The following is a 22,591-nucleotide window of genomic DNA, read 5'->3' as shown; positions in this document are numbered from 1 at the left end:
TGTGTATAATATCGTTTTACCATTTTCGTACTATTTATTTTGCATCATTGCTATTAACCTTATGGTTTAGCAAGAGTTTTTAATTATCTTTGTTATATGATTTGAACCATAATTATTTTCTATGCATTAAAATATTTTTACCGTTATAACTCGAAAAGTTGTTCCTTTGTTGTTGCCTTCGAAATACGTCCCTTCAAAGTATCTTTTCTTCAAGGAAGGAAAAAAAAAAAATTTGAGATGTTGTCTTCGGATTATTGTTTCTTCGGAAATAATAAAGTTGTTGCCTCTCAATATTTCTATTGCCTCTTGATTAAGATGATGCCTCGGTTGCCTAAAAAAATGTGTTATCGTGAATAACGCATTGAGAAATTATGTTGTCAATTTTACATTGACGGTTGCCTTTGGTAATTTGATGCCTTGGAATCTAAATGTCCCTACGGTTGATGCCTTCGAAAAGATAAAAATAATAATGTTGCCTTAAAGTTTGGTTACAAGTAATAAAGGTTGCCTCATTTACATCTTCAATGATGAATCGGACCCTATCCTATGGATTAGATATAACGGTTGCCTCGATACTTTAATGGTAATGAACATGGTACGTTGCCTTGAGAAATTGGTTACCAAGAAAATAGTTGCCTGATTATATATTATCAGTGCTTCCGAATATAATGCAAAGACAACAAATCTCTAAACATGGTTGCCTAGCCATTGAAGGCGTCAATATTATTACCACAATTATATATTGCTGCTTACTACGGTATTTGCTCGGATGATTAGCTCAGTATGTTGCCTTAAAGGTTTTGGGTTGCCTTTTGAATTTTCGTTGCCTTTCGGTCAATGTTGCTTCAAAACAAATAAATATATGCAGTTTTTATTCATCGACGCCTCGATATTGTCCCTTATGCTGATGCCCTGAAAAAACTATCACATTAATTGCTGCCTTCGGTTTATGTTTTGAGAAAATGGACATTCGATGTACCTCCATGATCAAATTTAATTTTGATCAAATAGACATTTGATGGCTCCAAATGTGGGAGTGACTAAGGTATCCGAAGTCACGAAATCGGTAAATATTGTTGCCTATTAAATTCCCAAGTCCTTGACATGCGAAGATTCGTTGCCTAAATATATATGGCTTGATATTATCTTGCCTGTATATATGAGCCAAACAGACTCAAAAATGTGGGGGTCAAGGAAAAACAAAAAAAATAGGCTCTTATATTTATATGAGATTGGATAACTAAAAATCCATTGAGGATTACTTACTGTTGAGATTAATCAATAAGCTTTGTAGGTCATAGTTGATTTTGGCCAATACTCTGACAAAATCTCTAGACTAAAAGCCAAAAGCTAGTGGTTAATACATCAAGGGGGATGGGGCTTATGCCTATAGACAAAGATCAAGAGTGATGGTAACCCAACCTATGTGATTGGAGATCCCATGAAGTAGGTTCATATGGGTAAGAACAAGTCACTTGTTGGTCAGTGTTGCACTATCAAATAAAGCTATTGATGGTCCCTCCGTATGGTGTAAATAAATAGTGATTGAACTGCTATGTGTAAGGTTGAACAAATGTTCTTAATGAGTTTCATAGCCCAAACATTTGGGTGGTGTGTTTGTTTGCAGTACACACTTGATGGATTCACCTATATGGATTTGGAAGTAGGGCCGCTTCCTATGAGAGCAAGGCATACTATCTAGAACATTCATGAATATCCAGGTAGGGCGCATGGCCTATTCGCGCCACCCCGCTTCGAACAGCTTGATCCGAGAGTTAATGTGGATGGTTAGTTGTCTGATTTACAATTAGAAATTTTGGTTCATAGAAAATTTTATTTTCACCAAGGTTTCGTGGGTCACGACTAATTTGTCCTATGGCTGGTTCATAGTCCAAAAGACACCAGTTATGATGCATTGATTCTTACTTTCTTTTGGTATTCCTTATCTTTCACTTTCCATGAAATTTGGTATTTTGAAATAGTGGGGGATTATACTTCTCTTTGAGCATCCTTCTTTGAATTTCATCTAGGCCTTCCTCGTGTTGAAGATGTAGAGGCCCGTATAAGAAGATCCTCATTCCTTGTTTAGAGTCGGCATCTCATCTCGTCGACGACGCCGATGCCGACGTGCCCAAATCAGGACTCAAATCTGCCTTTGTCTTGCAGCCATTCTAGTATAGGGTCTTCGCGTCGCGGACTCGTCTGCTTGTGGAGTCTACGGTGCCTCGCCCACAACGCCGAAGCCTAGTTTCTTGTCTCACCTGCGCTCGGTGCCCCCGCTGAGCTACCTTGTTCCTAAGCCGTGCCCCTAGCGCAGCTCAAACCAGACTCCGAGCCTGAGGTACCCTACTGCGAAACTCTTGCTCTTTTCCTTTCTTAGTCACCTAACATTCTGCGACGTCGGCCTCGACGTCATGACGTCTCCTTCACAATGACCATGACGTCGACATCGGCGTAGGCGTCGATGACGTCTTCTTTAATGTCTGTGGCGTCAACCTCGACGGTGGTGATTTTTCCTCAATAACCTCGACACCAGCCTCGACGTCAGTGACATCCTTCTCAATAACTACTATGCCAGCCTCGACGTCGATGATGTCGCTCTCAATAACCTCGGCGCTAACCTCCAGATCGGTATCAACCTTGACGTCGGCGCCAACCTCCACGTCGGTGACGTTTTTCTCAATAACCTCAGTGTCAACCTCGACGTCGGCGCCAACCTCGACGTCGATGACTTCTTTCGCAATAACCTCGGTGCTAACCTCGACCTCGGTATCAACCTCGACGTTGGCGCCAACCTCGATGTCAATGACTTCTTTCGCAATAACCTCGGTGCTAACCTCGACCTCGGTGTCAACCTCGACGTCGGTGACGTCTTTTTCAATATCCTTGGCGTCGACCTCGACGTCGGCGCTAACCTCGACGTCGACTCCAACCTCGACGTCGGCGATGTGTTTCGCAATAACCTTAGTGTCGACCTCGATGTTGGCGTCTCGTCGTCGACCCTTGGTGTCAACCTTGACATCGGCGTAGGTGTCTATTTTAATGAAGGCAAGGGCGTCTCGACGTCGGCGTAGGTGTCCACTTCGACAAGGGTGCCTCGACGTCGGCATCCATTTCGACGAGGGTGCCTCGACGTCGGCGTCCATTTCAACGAGGGCGCCTCAACGTCGCCTTCGACAAGGGTGCCTCGACGTCGGCGTCCTATTTCGACGAGGGTGCCTCGACGTCGGCTTCGACAAGGGTGCCTCGACGTCGTCGTCCATTTCGACGAGGGTGCCTCGACGTCGGCATCCATTTCGACGAGGGCGCCTCAACGTCGCCTTCGACAAGGGTGCCTCGACGTCGGCGTCCTATTTCGACGAGGGCGCCTCGACGTCGGCTTCGACAAGGGTGCCTCGACGTCGTCGTCCATTTCGATGAGGGCGCCTCGACGTCGGCGTTCATTTCGACGAGGGCTCCTCGACGTCGGCTTCGACAAGGGTGCCTCGACGTCGTCGTCCATTTCGACGAGGGTGCCTCCATGTCAGCGTCTCGTCGCCGGCGTCGGCGTCCCTCTCGACAAGGGCGCCTCGACGTCGACGTCCATTTCGACATCGGCGTCTATTTAGACGAGGGTGCCTTGACGTCGGCGTCCATTTCGACGAGGGTGCCTCGAAATCGAAGTCTATTTAGGCGAGGATGCCTCGAAATCGAAGTCTATTTCCACTAGGGTGTCTCGAAATCGACTCTATTTCGACGAGGGTGCCTCGAAATCGAAGTCTATTTCGACGAGGGTGCCTCGAAATCGACTCTATTTCGACGAGGGTGTCTCAAAATCGACTCTATTTCGACGAGGGTGTCTCGAAATTGAAGTCTACTGTACGAGGGTGCCTCGAAATCGACTCTCCTATGTGCCCCCTTGTTTTTCTTAGCTGTGCTCGCAGACGCTCAGAAAGAAAAACAAAACAAGAGTAAAATATTCGAGGCATGGAGCTATGCAAAACAATAGAAGAATGGAAACCAACCGTGATGGCGGGTCCATCCGCCACGCATCGCGTTAACAACATCTGGGGATAGGATTGCCCCCAATTCTTGGACAGGACCGGTTACACACCCCATATCCTACATGATTAAAATCCGTCACGCCATCCCACCCCCGCCTTCAGCGAGGGTGTGGTCCATCATCCCACCCCCTCCCTCGGCGAGGGGTAAGGCACGTCATCCCACCCCCGCCTGCAGCGAGGGGTGTGGCACGCCATCCCACCCCCGCCTGCAGCGAGGGTGTGGTCCATCATCCCACCCCCGCCCTCGGCGAGGGGTGAGGCACGCCATCCCACCCCCGCCTGCAGCGAAGGTGTGGTCCATCATCCCACCCCCGCCCTCGGCGAGGGGTGAGGCACGCTATCCCACCCCCGCCTGCAGCGAGGGTGTGGTCCATCATCCCACCCCCGCCCTCGACGAGGGGTGAGGCACACCATCCCACCCTCGCCTGCAGCGAGGGTGTGATCCATCATCCCACCCCCGCCCTCGGCGAGGGGTGAGGCACGCCATCCCACCCCCGCCTGCAGCGAAGGTGTGGTCCATCATCCCACCCCCGCCCTCGGCGAGGGGTGAGGCACGCCATCCCACCCCCGCCTACAGCGAGGGTGTGGTCCATCATCCCACCCCCGCCCTCGGCGAGGGGTGAGGCACGCCATCCTCCCCGAAGCATTAAGGTAACTGTTCTACTCGAGGAACCAGGTCCTATAAATCAAATGTTACTGTCCTACTCGAGGAACCAGCTCCTGAAAATCAAATGTTATTGTCCTACTCGAGGAACCAGTTTCGAACCATTAAGGCAACTGTTCTACTCGAGGAACCAGCTCCTATGAATCAAACGTAACTGTCCTACTCGAGGAACCAGTTCAGTAGGAACCAGTTTCGAACCATTAAGGCAACTGTCCTACTCGAGGAACCAGCTCCTACGAATCAAATCAACTGTCCCACTCGAGGAACCAGTTCCGAACCATTTAGGCAACTGTCCTACTCGAGGAACCAGCTCCTACGAATCAAACGTAACTGTCCTACTCGAGGAACCAGTTTCTACAAATTGAATGCAACTGTCCTACTCGAGGAACCAGTCATACATATTAATAGGACTGTCCTACTCGAGGAACCAGTCCCAGTGATATTATTCACGCGAGAAATACAAAATACATAATTTCAATAGTCTCTCGAATGAGATATCAACACGCGCAAAAATCACTTAAACTCTTTTATGTTTCTTACCTGAGTTTTACGAGTTGTGCCATCTTTTGATCAAAATGAAGTCACCATATTATCGTACCTTCTCCATTACTCGAGATGAATTTCGGCGCGTGGACTTTTCCATGAACCCTCTGATTGCCTTAATTTATATCATTTTATACTGAAGGAGTTTACCAGCCTTCATTGCTGTAACGATTGCTGGTCGCACTCCCTGACACTTATATATTCTGTGCCCCCTTGTCTCGTGGAGCGGGCAATATCGACTTCTTTCAACCTCGTCACTAGCCTCCGGTTGGGGGGGCGGCTTTTCAAATATTCCTTCATGACCGTGTCTTTTGTATATGGTCACGGGGTGAATCGTAAACCATTCTTCAAGGGGATAATCTTGAGGCTTCCCTCCTTTATCACTCTGAATGTCATTCTTTGTGTTATTCCATTCAACTTCTCTCGAGGTGACAACGGCAGTGAGTTGGGCTTCGCGTGCTTCTTTGGCTTTTTCAATTCTGATCTCCCCCTAAACCCTTGTAATGATGTCGTCCATGTCCTTTGGCGGATCACGCAGCAAACTTTCGCATAATGGCGTCCCCAAAAGCAATCCTTCTCGGAAGGCGATCGCGACGAATTGGGGATCACAATTAACATGGCGCATTTCAACTGTAAACTTTTCGAAAAATTTCCCTACCTTTTCTCCCGGCTTCTGCTTGGTACTGAACAGAGTCGCCATATCCTTCTTTTGCTTGCGATTGCAGAAGTATTGTGAAATGAAAGCGCGGCTCAATGTGTCGAAATCTGGTATGGAATGCGGCTTGAGATCTTGGAACCACGACGATGCCGACCCCGTGAGACTGGAAGGGAAGATCTTGCACATTAATTTCTCGTCGGTTGTCTCGATGGACATCTGTTGCTTGTACCCCTTGATATGGTCCACCGGGTCAGTTGTTCTGTCGTATTTGTGGAATACCGGCGTGGTAAACCGGCGAGGTTTTGCCGCATTCAAAATGTAGTCGGTAAACGGAGACTTACTGACGTCCCTTGCGATTTCTGCCGCCAGCTCTCGTGGGCCGGCTCGCTTGCATGCATCAATCATTTTTTCCATCTTCTCAAGCCACGATTCGTTGCGCGCCCTTTTGGATTGGCCTAATCCGGCTCCGCCGTTCTGCCCCCCATTTGACGTGCCTCCCACCCCTTCGACGAGGGGTCAGCCAGAGATTCCCCCTATAATGCCGCTGGCGCCTGCGTTTGCTACCACGTTGTTGATTTGGTGGGGATCACCGATGGCGTCATCGTCTGATGAATCACTGTCAAGTTGTAGGAACCTTTCAAGTTTTCGTCGACGACGAGCCTCGCGGTCCCGCTTTTCCTTCCGAAATTGCTCGAGTTCTTGCCTCAGTCTCTGCGTCTCGTCAGCTGGAGGCAAGTTCAGGTCGCCAATGGGGCTCGGGATGGACCCATTCGGTGGCTGGTGGGGGGGAATTTCGTCACTACCAGTCCTCAGTGACAGAAATGGAATCCCGTCAGGGGCAGCTCCCGCCATCACTTTTTAGGGAAAAGTGTTTCCCACAGACGGCGCCACTTGTTGGTGTCGAAAAATTCCGTTGAGGAGTTTGACTCACCAATGAATGCGGACTGGAGCGGGAGCTGACCGGGAACAATCGAGAAGCTTCCCTCGAGCGTTGACTCGAAGTTTGACCGTCGGCTCGAGGAGGAGGGGGGGTACCTGCAGAAAACTCTCCGATGCCTAAGTCAGTACGTTTCTTAGTAGTGGAGTAGAGTGAATTGGAATTCGATGCATTACCTTGACGTTGAGCAACCTATTTATAGGTGTACCTCAGCGTGGGCTGCAAGTAAACTTGCACAGCAAGCCGTAGTGACTTGAGCGGCACGCCACCATTAAGGCCGTATTCATTCCTGCAATAACCGTCACTTATTGGCGGCCATGATTGTCATACTGAGTGTCACATTTATCGTCGCATTTACAGCTACATTAACTGTTGCATTTACTGTTGCCATTACTTCTCTTTAATTGCCTTGATTGCAGGGTCAAATTTATTGACCACCCCCACAGTCTGCAATTATAGTGGTTCTTTATTTACTTTCTTCCGTTTTGGTTTACTCATCAATGTCAAGATATATATTGTCTTTCTGTTACATAAGTTACAGAGTTTAAATGTCATTCCTATTTTGACGTTTTGATTCTTCCTAATCAATGTCATAATATTCCTTTCGGTTACATAAGTTACATAGCTTAATTGCTATTGTTAAATTGTCATCGCATTGATCATTCCTGCCATATATATAATCCCTAGCTTTCCAGATAAAAAATAAAACAACAGAAATTCAATCTCCTTTATTACCTTTCCGAGCTCAAAGTATTCATGTATTTCCTTTAATTTATTTATTCTACTAAAAGAAAGTTTCAAGCTGTTCGATACGATCCGAGTATTGTGAGTGTACACCTACAATGATCGAGGTTGTTGTACCCTGGAGGGTAGGGCGCAACAAACCTGCTACACCGAGACATTGTCTCCGAGGAGCGAAATCTACTCTTAAAGACAGTGTTTACATACCTCAACCTTTAACTCTTTTCGAGTAATGTGTTTTTCGGAAACCTATAAATCCAATAGATAAGTTCTATAATCCTTGTTATTTAATCTAGTATGACAATAATATTATTATAATTATTTATTATTAATATATATTGTATTCGTGTGATTTTGTAGGAGAATCAAAATATGGTGACTCAAGTAGCATCCATCAACTAAATTTTCCAACATTAGATGCAATTAATGATCTTCACCAATTGTGGTTTCAGTTGCTATTTATAAAGGCATGCATTTGGGGGCAGGTGCAAGTGTGCAACTGAAACAGATCAGAAATCAAGCACATGAGCTCTTGGAAAGTCAAAAAACCATTATCAAGCTGGCGTTTGCCATTTTAGATGTAATGATCTTCACCAATTTTAGTTTCGATCAGTTGCTATTTATTTGGGCATTTGTTGTCAGGTGCAAGTGTGCAACAGAAACTGATCAAGAATATGAGCTTTTGAAAAGTCAAACAACCATTATCAATAAAAAGTCCAAAGCAAGACAATCGAACGTTATCATCTGTTATATTACATCCTTCATTAACTTGTTAATGGATGTTTAAGTAGCCATACGTTTAACTATTCTTGAAAATTCGAATATTAATTATGACTTTCAATAGTAGTAGGATATATACATATGAGTAGAATCTGGATTGCTTGTCACAATGTATGTGTTCGAGAATAAACTTTGTAGAACATGAAAGCTAAGGTTAGCTGAGTCAAGTTACCTTATTCAAACACCCATAGCTACGTCCTTGCTACCCAGAATGTGACATACCAAACTTACTAGTTTCAACTAAAAGTACCAGCTCATCGGAATGTAAATTAAGTTAATCACTCCGTCAGCAAGTTTATACAAAGAGTACAATACTTACGTTTGAAGAAAAAAAAAAGATAGGGTAAAAAATTGACTGAAATGAAATTGACACTAAAGTGGAACCTAAAAAATAAATTCGCTGAGTTGCTAAAATATATCTAAACGATCTTAATATCTATGTAGAACACAAACCGGAGAAATTTTTCAGTGCTCCTGTAAGTCCACCTGGCAATCTGACATGGTGTGACATTGCAATCAAATATTGACACTTGGATTTGCTAAAGTTAAAACATAAACTCAGTTTTTCATTCTTTTGTGAAATGACCTCTATGGGTCTTCTCTTTGCCATGAGATAGCTGTCTGGGTCTCTCTCTCTCTCTCTAAAAGTTTCAATCTCTCTTATCCCTCCTCTCTCTCTAAAGTTTCCATCTCTCCATCTCTGCCACTGGACGCAACACCGGCGACTCCGAGCTCCAACTTGAGGGTAATCGTCTACTACAACGAAGCCAGCAGCGGAAGGCATGTTCCACGCGCCGTCCTCATGGATCTGGAATTGGGACCATGGATAGCTTTAGATCATGGTCAGATCGATTCTATTCTCAATGTGATGATCATGGTAGAATCTAGCTTTTGAGATTCCAATTCCAATTATATACTTGATGACCTGGTGTTTCATAAATTCAACTCTTGAATCATGAAAGTTGCTCAAGAGATATAAGATGGAATTTGCAGATTACGGTGTAATTGATGATGAATGAAAGCATAATTGAATGGGGGAATATGAAGACAGATAGAAACGTTGAGACAAAGACCCAATATCGTCTTTCCAAATATCAACTGAAACGAAAATATTTTATTTTAGAAAATAAAACTTACGTGTCAAAATCTTATTGGGTCGTCAGACCATGTCAACATGGTGACATGGTGTTAGACGATGTCAAATAGCAAACCAAAGAGGACTGAAAAATTTCTCAACAAAGAGGACCAGAATAAGGAAAGAAGCATAGTTTGGTAGCTAGACGATCTCAAATAGCAAACCAAAGCACAAAGCTCATCCTCTGATTATATCATTCTCGATTTTGTCTATTAATTCTCTTTAGTCTTAAGTTAGGCTTCCTCTTATTTTAGCCTCTGGGCTTCAGTCCTCAGTGCCTCTGTTTCAATCTTGTTTATATTCCTACATTTTCTTGCCTTGATTAGAATTTTCTACCCCTATAGTTGGATGGACAACTATAACTGGCAGATGCCCTCTATCAGTAAAAAATACTGAAGGTTATTTTCTTTAGTTCAGTTTTGATTGGCCAAGTAGAATTTTGATTGGAAATACATATTCTCATTACCAACTGAAGAAAATTGTAAAAGGAAGAGAAACAAGACAGTAGGCCAGCACCACAAGATCCAAGAGATCATCAAGAGCTTTTCAAAAGAGTACAAGAAAAGTGCCAGCTTTGCTTGGGTTTTCAGTGACCTTTATATAGTGTCAGTCATGCATAGCTCAAAAATGCTTCAGATTGAGACAGTTCAAGGTTATATCCAGCGAACTGGTTCACTTGTATCCACAGCACCTGTTTCAAACTCCACATTACCATATTGCAAGATCCAACACTGTCCCCAGTCCCAGTACCACTGCCTGATCACTGATGGCAATATTATACTTCCCCATTTAGCTTCCCAAAATACTATTACTATTAATACCAAAATCACGTGCCTAATCACATGACCCCTACTCAGCAGAAATATATCATCGATCATTTTCACCAAAATCTGCAGGTCAGAGTTGCAGCATGTAACAGACAAAGTTGAGCGCATGATCCCAGTGATATCAGATCCCAATTGGACTTTACTATCTTTTGTAACAGGACTTCTAAGTATAAATCAACCACTATACCATAATATCTTCCCTACCACTCCAATCATAAACTTCAAACTTATCTCAACACAATCACACTTCACTACTTAGCAGAATTCATAGAGCTACAGAAAAGATCCGATATGAAGGCCTGGTCTAGAGTTTTTGCTGCTCTTGTTCTTGCATTTTCTATGGTACTACAAACCTGGCCGAATGGAGCAACAGTGCAGGCTCGTCCGCTAAAATCTGCCCCTATAAACCGAGCTTCATCGTCTGCAGAATCCCTCGATGATTTGCAGGCAAACAGTAAGAGCCCTTTTAAGCTGGCTGGCTCGAGCTTCCGAAGGATCCCGCCTAGTACTTCGAATCCCACACAGAACAAGTAAACTACTATTCCAGCTGTTTCATAGCTCTCCACAACTAGAAGGTTTCCCATAATTGACCTGTATTGCCATGTTTTCTTTGCCAGGTACAGTCCTCCATAAGATGGCTGATCAAAGAGAAGTGCAGAAGAAAAGTAGCAGGATCTCGATAGTACCTAGTTTAATTTCTCATTCATTCAGTCATTCTTCTCATACTCCCTGAAGACGTTACAAGTACTACAATTTGTAATGCTTTTACAATTTTGTTAAGTTGTGAGCTCTGCTTTTGAATGTAAATTTCAAATTTTCTTGAATGTAGTGCTTGAATGTATATATAGAAGATCTTTATGTTACAAAAGGCATATGCCTTAACAACATCAACTTTAAGTACAGGAACAAGAACAAAAAAGAAACACTCCAGTTCATATCTAAACATCCCATCTTTTTCTCCCTTTTTCTAAGCTCTCTCTCTTTTTCGAAACTTTCTCCATATATTCCATATATTCTCAATCTCTAATTAGGTTATACCAGCCGGATTCTATCATTGCCAAGCTACTTAAAGCCAAGTATTTCCCACATTGTTCTTTTTTAGAGACAGAATTGAAAGGTGGTGAATCCTACTCCTGGCGTAGCATTATTTCAGGCCGTGACGTCCTTAAGTTGGGCCTGAGATACCAGGTTGGTAGCGGCTGCAATATATCTGTGTGGAACGACCCTTGGATACCTATTCCACATTCTTTCCGGCCTTACTCACCTATCATGGAGGGAATGGAGGACTTAGTGGTGTCTGATTTGATTGATTTTGATACAAAGACTTGGGCTACAGATTTTATGAAAGAATTATTTACGGAAGGTGAAGTGGAGAGGATGGCTTCTATTCCTCTTAGCATTCGTGGAGCTGATGATCGTTTGATTTGCATTACGATAAGAAAGGCATGTATCAGGTGCGCAATGGGCATCATGTGTACAATGCTGAAATATTTGAGTCACAAGAACCGGGCGTCTACTAATTCTTTTGGTGAGTCTGGAGCCGTAAGTCGTAAATATTGGAATAAACTCTGGGGTGCCAGAATTCCTCCCAAAGTGAGACTATTTGTTTGGCGGCTCTTGAAGAGCATTGTACCTACTAAAGAAGCTCTCTGGCAACTTAGAGTTAATTTGGTGGATCACCATTGCATGTTTTGCATGGAAGAGGTAGAAACTGGTACGCATTTATTCAAGTCATGTTATGCTTTGCATGGGTTTTGGTTCCTTGGTCCTCTCAGATTGCATGCAAAGGACCACCCGGCCAAATGTTTACGTGATTGGGTGTTGGATATGATGGATAGTTTAAATGTTGATCAATGTGACCTTTTCTTCATGGGTTTATGAGCAATTTGGCCGGAGCGCAACAATATAATCTGGAAGGGTGCAAATTTTCAACCTATGAACATGATTCAATGGACTACTAAGAGAAGACTTCCAGAAGTACCATATCCGAAGACGGTGAGGAAGCAAAGGAGACCTCTTTCCACTTGGTCTAATCCTCCTAGTGGTGGTCTGAAAATAAATGTGGATGGGAGCTTCGAGCTGAAGATGGGAGTCGAGGTATTGGAGTAGTAGTTAGGAATGTAACTGGTATGGGTATTGCTGCGTTGGCTAAGCCTTTTTTACATGCACACTCGGTCCTTACTATGGAAACGGAGGCGTGTAGAGCTGGTTTACTTCTTGGTATTCACCTAGGCTGGACTGACATTGATTTTGAAAGTGACTCTGCCATTCTGATTGCTGCTCTCAAAAGTGAGGAGAAAAATTTATCTGAGGTAAGTCGAGTTTTAAATGATTGTAAAGAGTATATGTGTGCTTTTCAATCAGTTAGAGTTCGACATATTTACCGTGAAGCAAATGGTGTTGCGGATAGGCTTGCTCACCTTGCTAATGGTTGTGCTATTGATGATTTGTGGTTAGATGAGATGCCTGCAATTATTCAGAATATTCTCAACGAGAATCAATGTAACTGTTTCTATATATGTAGCTCAGGGTTCAAGTTTTATGTCTCCCCCGATGCTCTGGGTTTGGAACCCAGCCTAGCTGCCCAGCCTAACCTTCCAGCTAGGCTGGGTTCCAAACCCCTTAAAAAAAATGTATCAATTCCAGTGGAAGCGCTTTTGTAACAAAACCAAACCAATCTTAGGCTTAGTTTGGGATTGCTGTGCTGTGACAGAAAGCACTTTCGAACTTGCTGTGAGAGGAAGCACTTTCAAACTTGTTGTGAGAGGAAGCACTTTCGAACTTGCTGTGAGAAGAAGCAGCTGAGGTGTTTGGTAAACTGTTTTGAAAAGTGTTGTGAGAACGAAAAGCAATTTCTAGGTGTTTGGTAAGTTGCAAGGCAAAAGTGCTTTGGCTGTGTATAATTACCAAAATGGGCATACATAGTAAGATATGCTACTAAAATACATAATTTTGTTTTTTGATTATGTAACCATACCAAATGAAAAAATTTCTCATGTATTATTCTTCTACCCTTGGTTGGACTGAATAAATTAAACCCTTCAATATGCATATTATGTTTTACTATTACACAAAATAAGTATAGAATATTTGGATTAATTTCCCGACCATAGTTCAACAGGAACCATTACACAAAATAAATTAAAGTCACTTGAAATTTTCAACTAAATGGAACTAGTAGATGCATTCATTAGACTTTGTGCAATTGCATTTCTTAACACCTCCATTTCTTGTCTTCTGGACCATCTCCATCATGTTCATTATCCTCCATATCTTCACTAGTCTCTTCACTTGTGTAATTTCCACTTTCATCAAAATCAATATCTCGTTGAGCATATCTTCTTATGTAGTTATGAAGAATCATAGCAGCAATAACTATCTTCACTTGTTTTATGGAATATTACTAATTCTTCCTTGTATACACCAACAATAGCAAAAGGAACTCTAGCTGGATTCAACATAGGTCCCAAAATGTTGAATACAGTCTTTACTTTTAGCTTTTTCCTTACAGGACGAACGACATTCATTGCTGGATGATACTTTGGTGCCATCATAAAACCAATGCCTACTTCATTAACACATCTCGCGACCCCCTATTTAAACAAAAAACAACATAAAAAACTGCATGAGCATATGCATAAACTGTTAGCATCTGAACTCTTTTGCGTTTTATTCTCACAAAGCAAAAACACTAAAGTTGCACATTTTAAACTTTATATTTTGGATATTCTTGACGGAATTAGAAAGGTTAAATTCCGATCTATTCATGTCAATATCTTGCAGCTATAAAACTAAACAACTATTGCAACCAATATGGTTTGAGTAGGCCTTGTTTATGGCATTCAACCGGATCTCCTTGGTGCCAACTAACTAGACTCTACTGTACCATCAATCCATCTTTTTAAAACAAACTAGAAAGTACGCCCGCGCGATGCTACGGGTTTAGGCGATAAGAGTAGTAATCACAATCTTAGAATGTTTGCTGAATATGCTATCGTTTTACATATCATAAAAGCTGGCTCACAAACTTTTTCACTAACTCTTACAAACTTGAGACTATTCCAGCCTACATGCATAAGAGAAGACAATTGGTAAGGAAACTGATGAGGTACGTTCATTGGTTTAAAATGGTACTAACTTTGGAAGTAAGTTGTCCTTTCGCATCTCTGCTAGGACCACATTTCTCATTGATGAAATTTACAAAATCTTTTAAGTCTCAGCCTCCACCATACTCTTCACCATCCTTGTTGCCCTTTGGAAAAAAGAAATTCAATATCGGATATCAACTCACTCCATACCTGCACAGGACTTGCATTAGGCCATGTATTTATCCCTCTACAATCTCATTTTTCTTTTTAACAGAAATTCCCTTATCATACTTTGTCAATGTCAAAACAAATTGACCAAAACATAATAAACTCACTTCTCAACCACCGTTAGTGCTAAGATCACTCCAATTGCTCCTCCAGATAAGGATGCTACTATGGGATCAACTTCACTGCAATTTGACAGAGAAGCACGTCAATCAATGAAACTGGAAAAGACATTAGTATTAACATCATTAGCTTGATATCCACATACGTAACATGGTCAGTTTCCTAATGTTTGAAACTTGAGGATCCTGACCCTACTTCTTGATAGTTCTAAATCAGAAGATACTAAAATGAGAATAAAGTTGAACTAAAAAACAAAGGGTACCTGATAAAGGTGCATGCATTAGTTATATTTCTCTCTCTAATTCTTCCATTATCAAATCTATACATTCCTCCATTTCTGCCTTACAGATCACCAGCCTCTTCCACATTGCAAGTTGAATTAGATGCAAGAGAATACTTCTGTGTGGCTGAAAATTCTAGCAAACCCAACCTATATATAATCTCCTCCATTTTGGCTGCAAGGGACGAATATGCCACAGCCAACAATTCCATAGTCCAAGCTTTGTTTTCTTTTCTTCTTTCACGTTTGCTCTTCACTTAGTGAAAAGTATCTACACAACTGCAAAATTCAAAAATCAATGATCAATGATCAATTCATGAAAAAACAAACATAACAAAAATCAATCATTGTATATCACTATAAATACAATCTTCCAATTACAAAAACATCTCCAATTTCTGAACTAAATGACCACTAATAAATTTCCAAAAACACCTCCAATTTATGAAGCCAACACCTGATTTACAAAGCCAATTACTAATTACATAGTCCTCCAATTTACTGTAAAGTTTGTAGGCTAATTCTAATCTAACAAAAACAACGAAAACCAACCATAAACTCAAAAAATACTTGATCACCACTCCAAAGTTTGCAGTTGATTTGTAATATAAATCATGTCTAGAAATTGTCAAGCCTTAACAAATTCCCCTAGAACCTGCACCCAATATTGGCCAACTCCTCCATCAATCCAAGAATAATACCTGCATTCTAGCCTTATAAAGACTCGTACTCAAACTAATTGGTCTATAACCAATAATCAATGAGAAATTACAATAATTAAATCATGAACATTCCAGGTTTAACACATTGTAAAAGCAAATGATACCATCAACTTGGGATCAAACTTTTCTTTCAAAAACTAGATATAAATAAACGAATAAACACGCAAGTTCATCCCACTTGGAGCTTAAAATGCTCAGACCATTCTTAGCTGCTAAGAATCAAAGGTTTACCATAATAAGTTAATAACCATCAAAACTTCTTAACATATACACTCTGATTCAACCAGCAGAACAAGGTAGTCCATATTCCGCTTATCAAGCTTTAAAGATATATAAATCAGTTCTTCACTGTCACACTAAGCTTGCCTCTGGTTCAGGTCAATCTAATTCAGAAATTTCACAGTGAATGCTCTAAGGCAATGATACTACCTCTTCAAATAATCACTAACACATGAAACAATAACAATCAAGAACGGCCAGTGCCGAGGGGGCTTTCATCAAATTTCAACAATCAAAGCACCACAGGTAGTCAAATTCATCGCTAAACCAATCTCTATCTTAAGCAGGACAATTGCACTAACTCAAAAATTAAAACTTTCAGCTTCGTATCCGAAATTAAGCAACAAACAAGCTTTAATAATGCTTAAAAGCACAAACCCAACTCACAAAAGAATACCAATTACATGAGTACGAATCAAAAAAAGATTGAATCTGAAAGAGTAAGGTAAAGAGAGAAAGATTGAACCTTTCAGTGACGAGAATCCACGAATTGAAGGTCACCACCGACGAGCTGAAGAAGAAGACGCAGAGGAAGGCCGAGAGAATCCACGACGAGCTGAAGAAGACAGCGCGGAGGAAGGCGGCGACAATCCACCAATTGAAAGAGGTCACTAGCGACGAGCTGAAGAAGAAGGCGATCTGAGAGAAGACTAGGGAGAACCAGACACCGAAGAAGAGGAAGGAGGAGATGTGGAATGGCAGTGATGGCAAAGAGGAAGGAGGAGATGTGGAATGAGACGTCTGCCGCGATGGGTTTGCTGTTTCGATGTAATTTTCAGAAAAGGAGGAGGACAGAATTGGCAGTTCTCCAAATTTTCATTAAACTCTACTGTTCATGCTCCGTGTTTTCCCAAAGCAAGTCTTCAAAAGCTACAAATTGTAGCTTCCCAAATTCAGCTTTACGGAGAAGCAATTTCACCCAAAAGCAGCTTTTAGAGCTTTTACCAAACACCATGTTCTTGGCCCAAAAGCAGAAGCAGCCCCAAAAGCACCTCAGGAATCAATCTCAAACTAAGTCTAAAGAACGGATCCCAAACAAAGCCTTTATACTTAAAAAATTCATTTTTTTTTTGATTAAAAATTCCTTTTCCTTTTTGCTTAATTTAACACTTCTGAGACCTCCATGTTGACGATGAGTATACAATTTTGTCCTTATTTTGTAATAATTTACAGCCTTGCCATCCGCCGTAGCTATAAAATCCTTCTTCGGTTTGCGCCCAAATTTTTTTCTTTCCTTTCTCTCACTCGGTCGCTCTCCTTACTGACCTTGCTCTGAACTGTATGGAGCTTTCCAATTTCAATCAATTTTTGAAGAAAGCTCAGAAGCTACAAGCTACAACTTCGACAACAGTGAACGGTCGGTAAGAAGTTTCTAGAATCAAGTATGATTGAGATTTCAGTTTCAATTTTGATTCAGTATTGAAATAATTGAGTTCTTGATTTTGGTTTGTGAATGCCATTGGTGTTGTTAATGTTAGGACTCAGTACACTCCTTATGAACATTTAGATGATTCTATGCTTCAGCAATTGAATATCAGTGTAAACTGAACACTCTGTGATTCCTATCTGTGAGATTGAATTAGGTTTATCTATCTGAGGATCGAAGGGTGCATTAAATCGAGGTTGGCTCTGGGAATTCCGGCATGGAAATTGCTTTGGATCTGGCAAACGATAGTGCAAAGACTTCAATCATTGTTCAAAGCCCGGTAAGGTAGTCAAAATCTGACTTACCTTTATTTATTATGTATGATATTTTGTGGTTAAATATAAGATTTAGCTTAACATTATATGAAATGATGTGATATGCAGGTTCATTTTTTGTCAAGAAGGATGGTTTACTTGGCCTTGGTTTTGTTAAGATATCTTTCATTTAGCAAAGTGGATTCTTTGATGGTTTTGCTTAGCAATCTGGTTTATGGAGACCTGACCCAAGTACGGGATACCCAGGCCAAAAGAGGGCCCTTTCTTTATGAAGATCAAGAACGACAAGTATCCGGCCATTGATGTCGGCGCCTGTAGTAAGATCAAGTCCGACGAGATTCAGGTCAACAAAACATGATCCTCTGCCTCATATGTCAATTTTTCGGTTTTATTGTCATTTTTTGGTTTTTGTTTTGAGTTTGTATTAACAAGATAACTAAATAGAAGTCTAAAACAACAACTTGCAATGCTTTTTTTTTATCCATGCAGGTTTTACCTGCAGAAATAGGCAGCATAAGAGGAAGCGATGTGGAACTCAAAAGGGGAAGTCATACCAGTTTGAGTCCATCGTTTTCTGCACCGGATTCAAGACATCAACAAGTTTGTGGCTCAAGGTGATTATACTAATCAATTACAATAAACAAAGTGCTGTTGTTTTTTGGCCTCAATTCATATTGATTTATTTATTTTTATTTTTTTTCCTAGGCAGATGATTATCTTTTGAAAGAAGATAGGATTCCAAGACCAAGTTCTCCAAACCATTCGAAGGGACAGAAGGGTTTGTATTGTGTGGGACTACCAAGAAGCAATTTCCATTTTTTATATGTTCTGTGGTCATTTTGTGAAGATGCCTACTTTCTTCGTCACTTGAACCATTTATTTGTGAAGGCATGATTTGGATGATCTCATGTTCCATGTAATTGCTCCCTTGCATCTAGATGAGAAGTGAATTGTGTTGTAATCATAAGAAGCGAGGAAATGGTGGACCACAATTAATTAATTAGCATCACTGATCATAAATACTTGGTCTGCACTGCAAAACCTCACTTAGTTTCAGGTTTTGATCTCATACACAGGCCTGAAATGCACTTCTTTGTTGTCTGCTTTCCATCGAGTAATATAGTATCATTCTGCAGAAATCACGATCCAAGTTGATCTTTGTTTCATTTGTTTATAGTTATGATTTAATAGTCAATCTGTAGTTCTAATTAGAATGAAGTACAGATTCATAAAACATAATGTCTTGGTATCTGTTGATTATTTTTGTTTATTCATTGATGGTTTTATTATTTCTCGCTCTAATGATATTTCCGGAATGATTGGCTTCTAACGCCTTATGGTTTTATCTGTAGTTTGGAGCCAAAATTTGTTTAATCACCTCTCTTCGGGATACTTGCTACATTGAGATCCTTCCTAAAGACAGGAATCCTACACAAGGTATATCTCATCTGCTTACTGCATCTTAACATCAAGCTGCATTGAAACTTGAAAGAGAATCATAACGCATAACATATGTCAGTTTCTGTTCAACCTTTGTGTTATATTGCTATAGTAGAACTTCCAAGTAAAAGTCAGTGAGGGTTCTTTTGTTTTTTCTTCAAACTTGACCACCCTTTTGTGTTGTTTTTCAGAGCTTTGGCTGAGCTTTTGGAGCGAAGTGCATTACAACTCACTATATGCTACTGCAGGTGATGAACTAAACTGCTATTACTCAAATATCTTATTTACAATTTTTTTTTTTTTTTTTTGCCCGACAGTCTGGATATAGTACTCATTCTTTTACTAATCTATTTACAGATGCATGTTTCCACAAGAAGTCCCAGAAAGAACCATTGGCTTTTCTAGACTGCAATTAGCAAGCAGACAGACCATGATGTAATCTTAGTCTGCTTGCCGGTATCCATTCTACTGTCTTTGGCAGAATTAGAAAATGAGACAGTGCCTTGGTTGTTTCTTGTAACACCCCGACCCAGCTTAATCAATCTCATACCTGACCGGAGATGGAGGCGAGTCGACCGGTGTGCACAGGGGCGACGCCGGAAAAGTCAGAAATCGCGGTAAAGCTTCGAATCTCTCTCCGAAATCTGATCCAAGCCATCGGCGTGACGGCGACGAGTAGTCGGAGGGACTAGGGGGTCTAGCGTCGTCGACCGGTGGCCGGAGATCGGCGTTGTGGATTGGTTTCCTCGGTCGGCGAGTGCTTCGGTCTGAGAGCACCGAGCTCTCCTATTCCCTCTCTCTCTCTCTCTCTCAAACTTTCTCCCTTTTTCCTCCCTGAGAGAGATATGAGGCGGTCCTCCCCAAGTTTCTCCTTTTATCAAGAGACTTAGAGCATCTCCAACAGTGATAGCTATCTTCATAGCTAAAAGTAGCTAAAATTAGAATATAGCTAGTTGAATATTGAGTTATGCTCCAGCAGAATACCTAAATCTCAAGTTAAATTTAACTTTTAGTTAAATTTCTCTTTTCTCTAGCTAAATATAGCTAGATTTTTTAGCTAAAGCTAAATTTAGCTTTTGTTTAGCTAGTCTGCTGGAGATCAAACTTAGCCTAAAATCAGTTAAATTTCAATTTTTTTTTTAAATAAGTATTCTGTTGGAGATGCTCTTAGAGAGGGATGTAGAGAGTTCTCGAGAGTCCACGTGCTTCCCCCTCCCATCGATCTTATCTCCCCCTCCCCATTCTAGAACCTCCTTGATTGATCTGATCAACACCTGTAAATAGATTGGTCCATTTAACAATGGACGGTCCTGATCAAGCGGTGAGTGGATCAATGGCTCACATCGCTCCATCAACTTTCCGTTTCTTGATTTCATTTCTTAAATTCCACAACTTCGAACAATCACCATAAATAGCTCGGGTACTCGGAAAATTCTCCGAAAATTTCCACGAACTCGTCGTGTCGTGTACTTAGTTATCCAACTCTTAAACTAGAGATTTCACTTTGTGAAAAGTTTTGAAAATATTCCCAGTGCTTTAACGTTTATTGAGATCGATAAGTAAATTATCGAACTAGGTCACTTAAGCTCGATATCCGGGCTTACAGATTCTTTTATTAACGTCTCAATGCTGGGTATTACAAACTCACCTCCTTAAAAAATTTCGTCCTCGAAATTTAAAGTAGGTCGACGAAAGTACATAACATATCATCTAGTTATTCTTTATAACATTCTTTTGTTAACATTCTTTTGTTAACATTCTGCTTACTGATAATCACCTCGCTATCAGATGTAGAGGTGATGAAATTTGTTTGTACAAGTCAAAATCCATTTTCACTCTAAATGAGGTAGAAAAGTTGTCCCCTACAAACATTTAAATTCCTGACCAAATACTATGTTTAATTCTTTCAAGGTAATCAAACTTGCCGTTTAGGCTACTTTGGTCAGGACGATCACGTTTATATATCTAATCGCTTCTCCCGAGTCGAAATATTATTCCCTCTCGTACTTCACCTTTGGACCATTACTAAACATACTTTGGGTTTATTCTACTTACTAGTAGAGATAAGTCTATAATTTCAGACACTTGATCATATCAAAATTCACGTGCCCATATTTCTCAACTTTACATGACATGTCTGGTATTGTCTTCTGTTCAGTCCAAATTTAATAAATACCACATAGATTGCAATTCAGATCAGACTTGACCAAATCCGGTCTTGCTGTCCATAAACCGCAAAACCTCTAACCATGTCTGGTTTTTCAATGCAAACTGACCATTGCCATTCCTCAAGTCACAGATCTATTTTCATCGTTAATTTTTTTCTTTTCTTTCTCTTTTTCCCGGTTAGAGCCCATTGCTCGCATTAAGGCCTCCGAGCACACCCCGTACTAAGCGGATTCCCGATTGGGTTTGGGGTCTTTCACCCTAGGGAAGCACAATCCCTACTTAATTATCCGCTCGTCCCACGAGCCCCAATCAGGTTTCGGGTCTTTCACCCAAGGGAACTCGATCCCTCCTTAATTATATCCCGGGCCTAACCAGATTCAGTCCATTTACTTGTTGCTTTTACATTCGTGCCACAAAATGAATCGCTTTTTATTCATAATGATTTGATGATTACATACAAATATGCAATCCTGTTCATTCATTCAAAATGTGCATATATATGAAAAGTGTGCATCAGTTGCAACCCCATCCAAACAAAGTAACTATGCAAGTAAATCCCATTTTAAGAATCTCAAGGCATATCACAATGGTAAAAGTAAATTGACCAAGTGAAAGTAGTTTACCTGATAAGTTACTTGCGGCCGAGATTAATAGGTCCTTCCCTGGCTTCGTTGATGGGACGGGATATGTATATAATTACATACACAAATGCACAGCGAAAAGAATACATTCGTACAAATAATATAGACAAATATTTACACTCCTCAAAATCACGTATGAAGGCTCATTTAGTTCCCTGTGAGCTGTTACTTCTGCACAACTTCTCTATAATAATATTAGTGGCCGGAAATTACCAATTTACCTTTAACTTTCCTGTAAGCCAATCAAAATGATTAAAACAGAATAATGTAAGAAGTATGGGATATACGTGCAGTAACATGTAAAGTAGGAAATTCTTATACATCTTTTCAAACTAAACACACACGACCAAAAGTTAAAATTGTGCATCAATGGAGTTGATTTAAAGGCAATTAAGACCCAAACCAAAACTGATATCTTCTGAAAGTTTCACTCTAAGCACATATTGAATGACCAGAAGATCATGTGAGCAAATAAATGCACACCAAACCGAGCTATCACTGTAAGTACTACTACTTTTAGCTTCTTACTATTCGCAGCAAAGATCAGCAGATCAATCATAAATTTGGATTACCCACAATCCAAATTTCAGTTCAG

The 22,591-nt window shown here is 41.0% G+C and overlaps 1 protein-coding gene and 1 long non-coding RNA gene across 9 annotated transcripts; one reads left to right on the top strand and one right to left on the bottom strand.

Annotated features, from left to right (window-relative positions):
* Positions 1 to 14,274: 14,274 nt before the first annotated feature.
* On the bottom strand, positions 14,275 to 16,684 carry LOC133742009 (uncharacterized). The gene is made up of 4 exons (XR_009862320.1): positions 16,512 to 16,684; positions 15,027 to 15,323; positions 14,752 to 14,826; positions 14,275 to 14,626 (listed from the first exon to the last, which is right to left on the bottom strand). It is a non-coding gene; the product is annotated as an uncharacterized LOC133742009 (long non-coding RNA).
* A 565-nt stretch (positions 16,685 to 17,249) lies between these two features.
* On the top strand, positions 17,250 to 20,599 carry LOC133741979 (OVARIAN TUMOR DOMAIN-containing deubiquitinating enzyme 11-like). 8 transcript variants are annotated; one of them, XR_009862316.1, is made up of 8 exons: positions 17,262 to 17,406; positions 17,629 to 17,751; positions 17,950 to 18,089; positions 18,236 to 18,360; positions 18,452 to 18,524; positions 19,099 to 19,183; positions 19,378 to 19,434; positions 19,544 to 20,599. XR_009862316.1 is itself a non-coding variant. In XM_062169687.1 (5 exons), exons 2-5 carry the CDS (start codon positions 17,689 to 17,691, stop codon positions 19,600 to 19,602), a joined length of 264 nt encoding a protein of 87 aa, XP_062025671.1. In that variant the 5' UTR covers positions 17,250 to 17,406; positions 17,619 to 17,688; the 3' UTR covers positions 19,603 to 20,599. The 8 variants fall into 8 exon arrangements, 1 of the variants encoding a protein (XP_062025671.1); XR_009862317.1 differs by having other exon boundaries at positions 17,855 to 18,089; positions 18,456 to 18,662; XR_009862314.1 differs by having other exon boundaries at positions 17,265 to 17,406; positions 17,855 to 18,089; positions 18,456 to 18,524.
* The last annotated feature ends 1,992 nt before the right edge of the window (positions 20,600 to 22,591 follow it).

The sequence above is a fragment of the Rosa rugosa genome, chromosome 1 (genome assembly GCF_958449725.1).
Source record: "Rosa rugosa chromosome 1, drRosRugo1.1, whole genome shotgun sequence".
Taxonomy (NCBI): domain Eukaryota; kingdom Viridiplantae; phylum Streptophyta; class Magnoliopsida; order Rosales; family Rosaceae; genus Rosa; species Rosa rugosa.
The sequence above is the reverse complement of the archived record's forward strand: the minus strand, read 5'-3'. Positions and strand labels throughout refer to the sequence as shown.

Bases quoted from the DNA above. Each gene is read 5' to 3' on its own strand.
- LOC133741979 (XM_062169687.1), top strand. From the start codon at position 17,689: ATGGAAATTGCTTTGGATCTGGCAAACGATAGTGCAAAGACTTCAATC. The intron at 19,184-19,377 runs GTATATCTCATC...GTTGTTTTTCAG, and splicing joins AGACAGGAATCCTACACAAG to AGCTTTGGCTGAGCTTTTGG. The intron at 19,435-19,543 runs GTGATGAACTAA...ATCTATTTACAG, and splicing joins CTCACTATATGCTACTGCAG to ATGCATGTTTCCACAAGAAG.